We start from the raw sequence: 1342 nt of genomic DNA, 5'->3' as shown, positions 1-1342 counted from the left end.
TTCCTGGGGCCCAAAGACCTCTTCCCTTATGAGGAGTGCAAGGAGAAGTTCGGGAAACCCAACAAGCGGAAAGGGTTCAGCGAAGGTTTGTGGGAGATCGAGAACAACCCCACGGTCAAAGCCTCTGGCTACCAGGTGTGTTGTGAGCCAGGGGAGGGTCCAGTGCTTCCATCCCACCTCCCTCCCCACCATTCCCCCTTCTGGGTGCCCTCTGTGACCCCCCGTGTCTCCCCAGCCCACCCAGAAGAAGAGCTGCCCCGAGGCCTCCGAGCGGGAGCCGGAGGGCGACGGGGAGAAGAAGGGCAATGCAGAGGGCAGCAGTGATGAGGAGGGAAAACTGGTGATCGATGAGCAATCCAAGGAGAAGAACGAGAAATCTGGGATCAAGAGGAAAGCAGAAGATGCTTTGGAGGTACCTGGGGCAGGGGAGAACACTGGGGATGGGGCAGTGGGTGAGAGGCATTGGGCTGAGCTGAGCTCCTCCCGCCTAGGACTCCCCCAAACACCCCAAGGAGGCAGAGGGGCAGGAAGGGGAGAAGAAAGTGGACAATGAAGAGGCTCCCAAAGAGGAGGCAAAACCCAACCCGGGGGAAGGGGAGAAGAACAGCGACGCTGCCAGCGTGCCGGACGCCAACGAAGCCAAGCAGGAGGACAAAGAGGAGGTCAGAGACCACAAGGAGAGGTGAGGATGGTGTGTTGACCCTTATGCCTCACCACTGGGCTCCTCCTGGCCTGGGGGACACCTGAAACAGGAGGTTCCTGACCCCACAGGGTGTGACTGGGTGTCTTTTTGTCCCCCCTCTTCTCCCAGCCTGTAGTGGCCTCCGTGGTGAGCTGATCCTTCCCCGCTGGGCTCCTGGGTGCTGCCCCGTGTCGCCCTCGACAGCTCGTCGTGTCCAGAGCTCTGGATGAGAGAAACCACCCCAAAATGAAATTAAAAAGAGAGAAAAAACAAACAAACCACAAAAAAACCCCAACAAAACCGAGAGAGAGAGAGGAATGCAGAGCGGCCCAGTACAGACCCTGAGCGCCCCAGGCCCTGGGCACACGCTTTGTATTAGTGATTCCTCGGGGCTGAGCAGTTGATTTGAAATAAAAGCGATTCTTGCCTTTTTAAAGCGTTTCCAGGCCCTGGGTTGGGCCCTGCCCCCGGTGTGGGGGGTGGTGGGGTCGTTTGGGCTGCCTAGAAAGGGGAGAAATAATGCCAGAGATGCTCCAGCAGCTCTGGGGTGTGGAGCACATGGGGACCTGGGGGAAGAGCTAGGGGAAGGTTTGGGAGAGGAGATGTTTAATAGAATAGAAACCGTGGAATTGTGGACTATGCTGAGCTGGAAGAGACCGA

General features: G+C 57.8%; 1 protein-coding gene across 1 annotated transcript in view; it reads left to right on the top strand.

The window, feature by feature from the left end:
• HDGF (hepatoma-derived growth factor) overlaps window positions 1-818 on the top strand; it is a 1014-nt gene extending 196 nt beyond the window's left edge. Inside the window, exons 2-5 of the mRNA XM_009084409.1 lie at window positions 1-135; window positions 236-412; window positions 492-682; window positions 812-818. The exon at window positions 1-135 is cut by the window's left edge and continues 4 nt beyond it. Of these exons, the coding sequence (XP_009082657.1) occupies window positions 1-135; window positions 236-412; window positions 492-682; window positions 812-818 (510 nt within the window). The remainder of the gene's footprint in view (window positions 136-235; window positions 413-491; window positions 683-811) is intronic.
• The last annotated feature ends 524 nt before the right edge of the window (window positions 819-1342 follow it).

The sequence above is a fragment of the Acanthisitta chloris genome, unplaced genomic scaffold, assembly GCF_000695815.1.
Source record: "Acanthisitta chloris isolate BGI_N310 unplaced genomic scaffold, ASM69581v1 scaffold15231, whole genome shotgun sequence".
Lineage (NCBI taxonomy): Eukaryota > Metazoa > Chordata > Aves > Passeriformes > Acanthisittidae > Acanthisitta > Acanthisitta chloris.
This window is presented reverse-complemented; position numbering and strand designations above follow the sequence as displayed.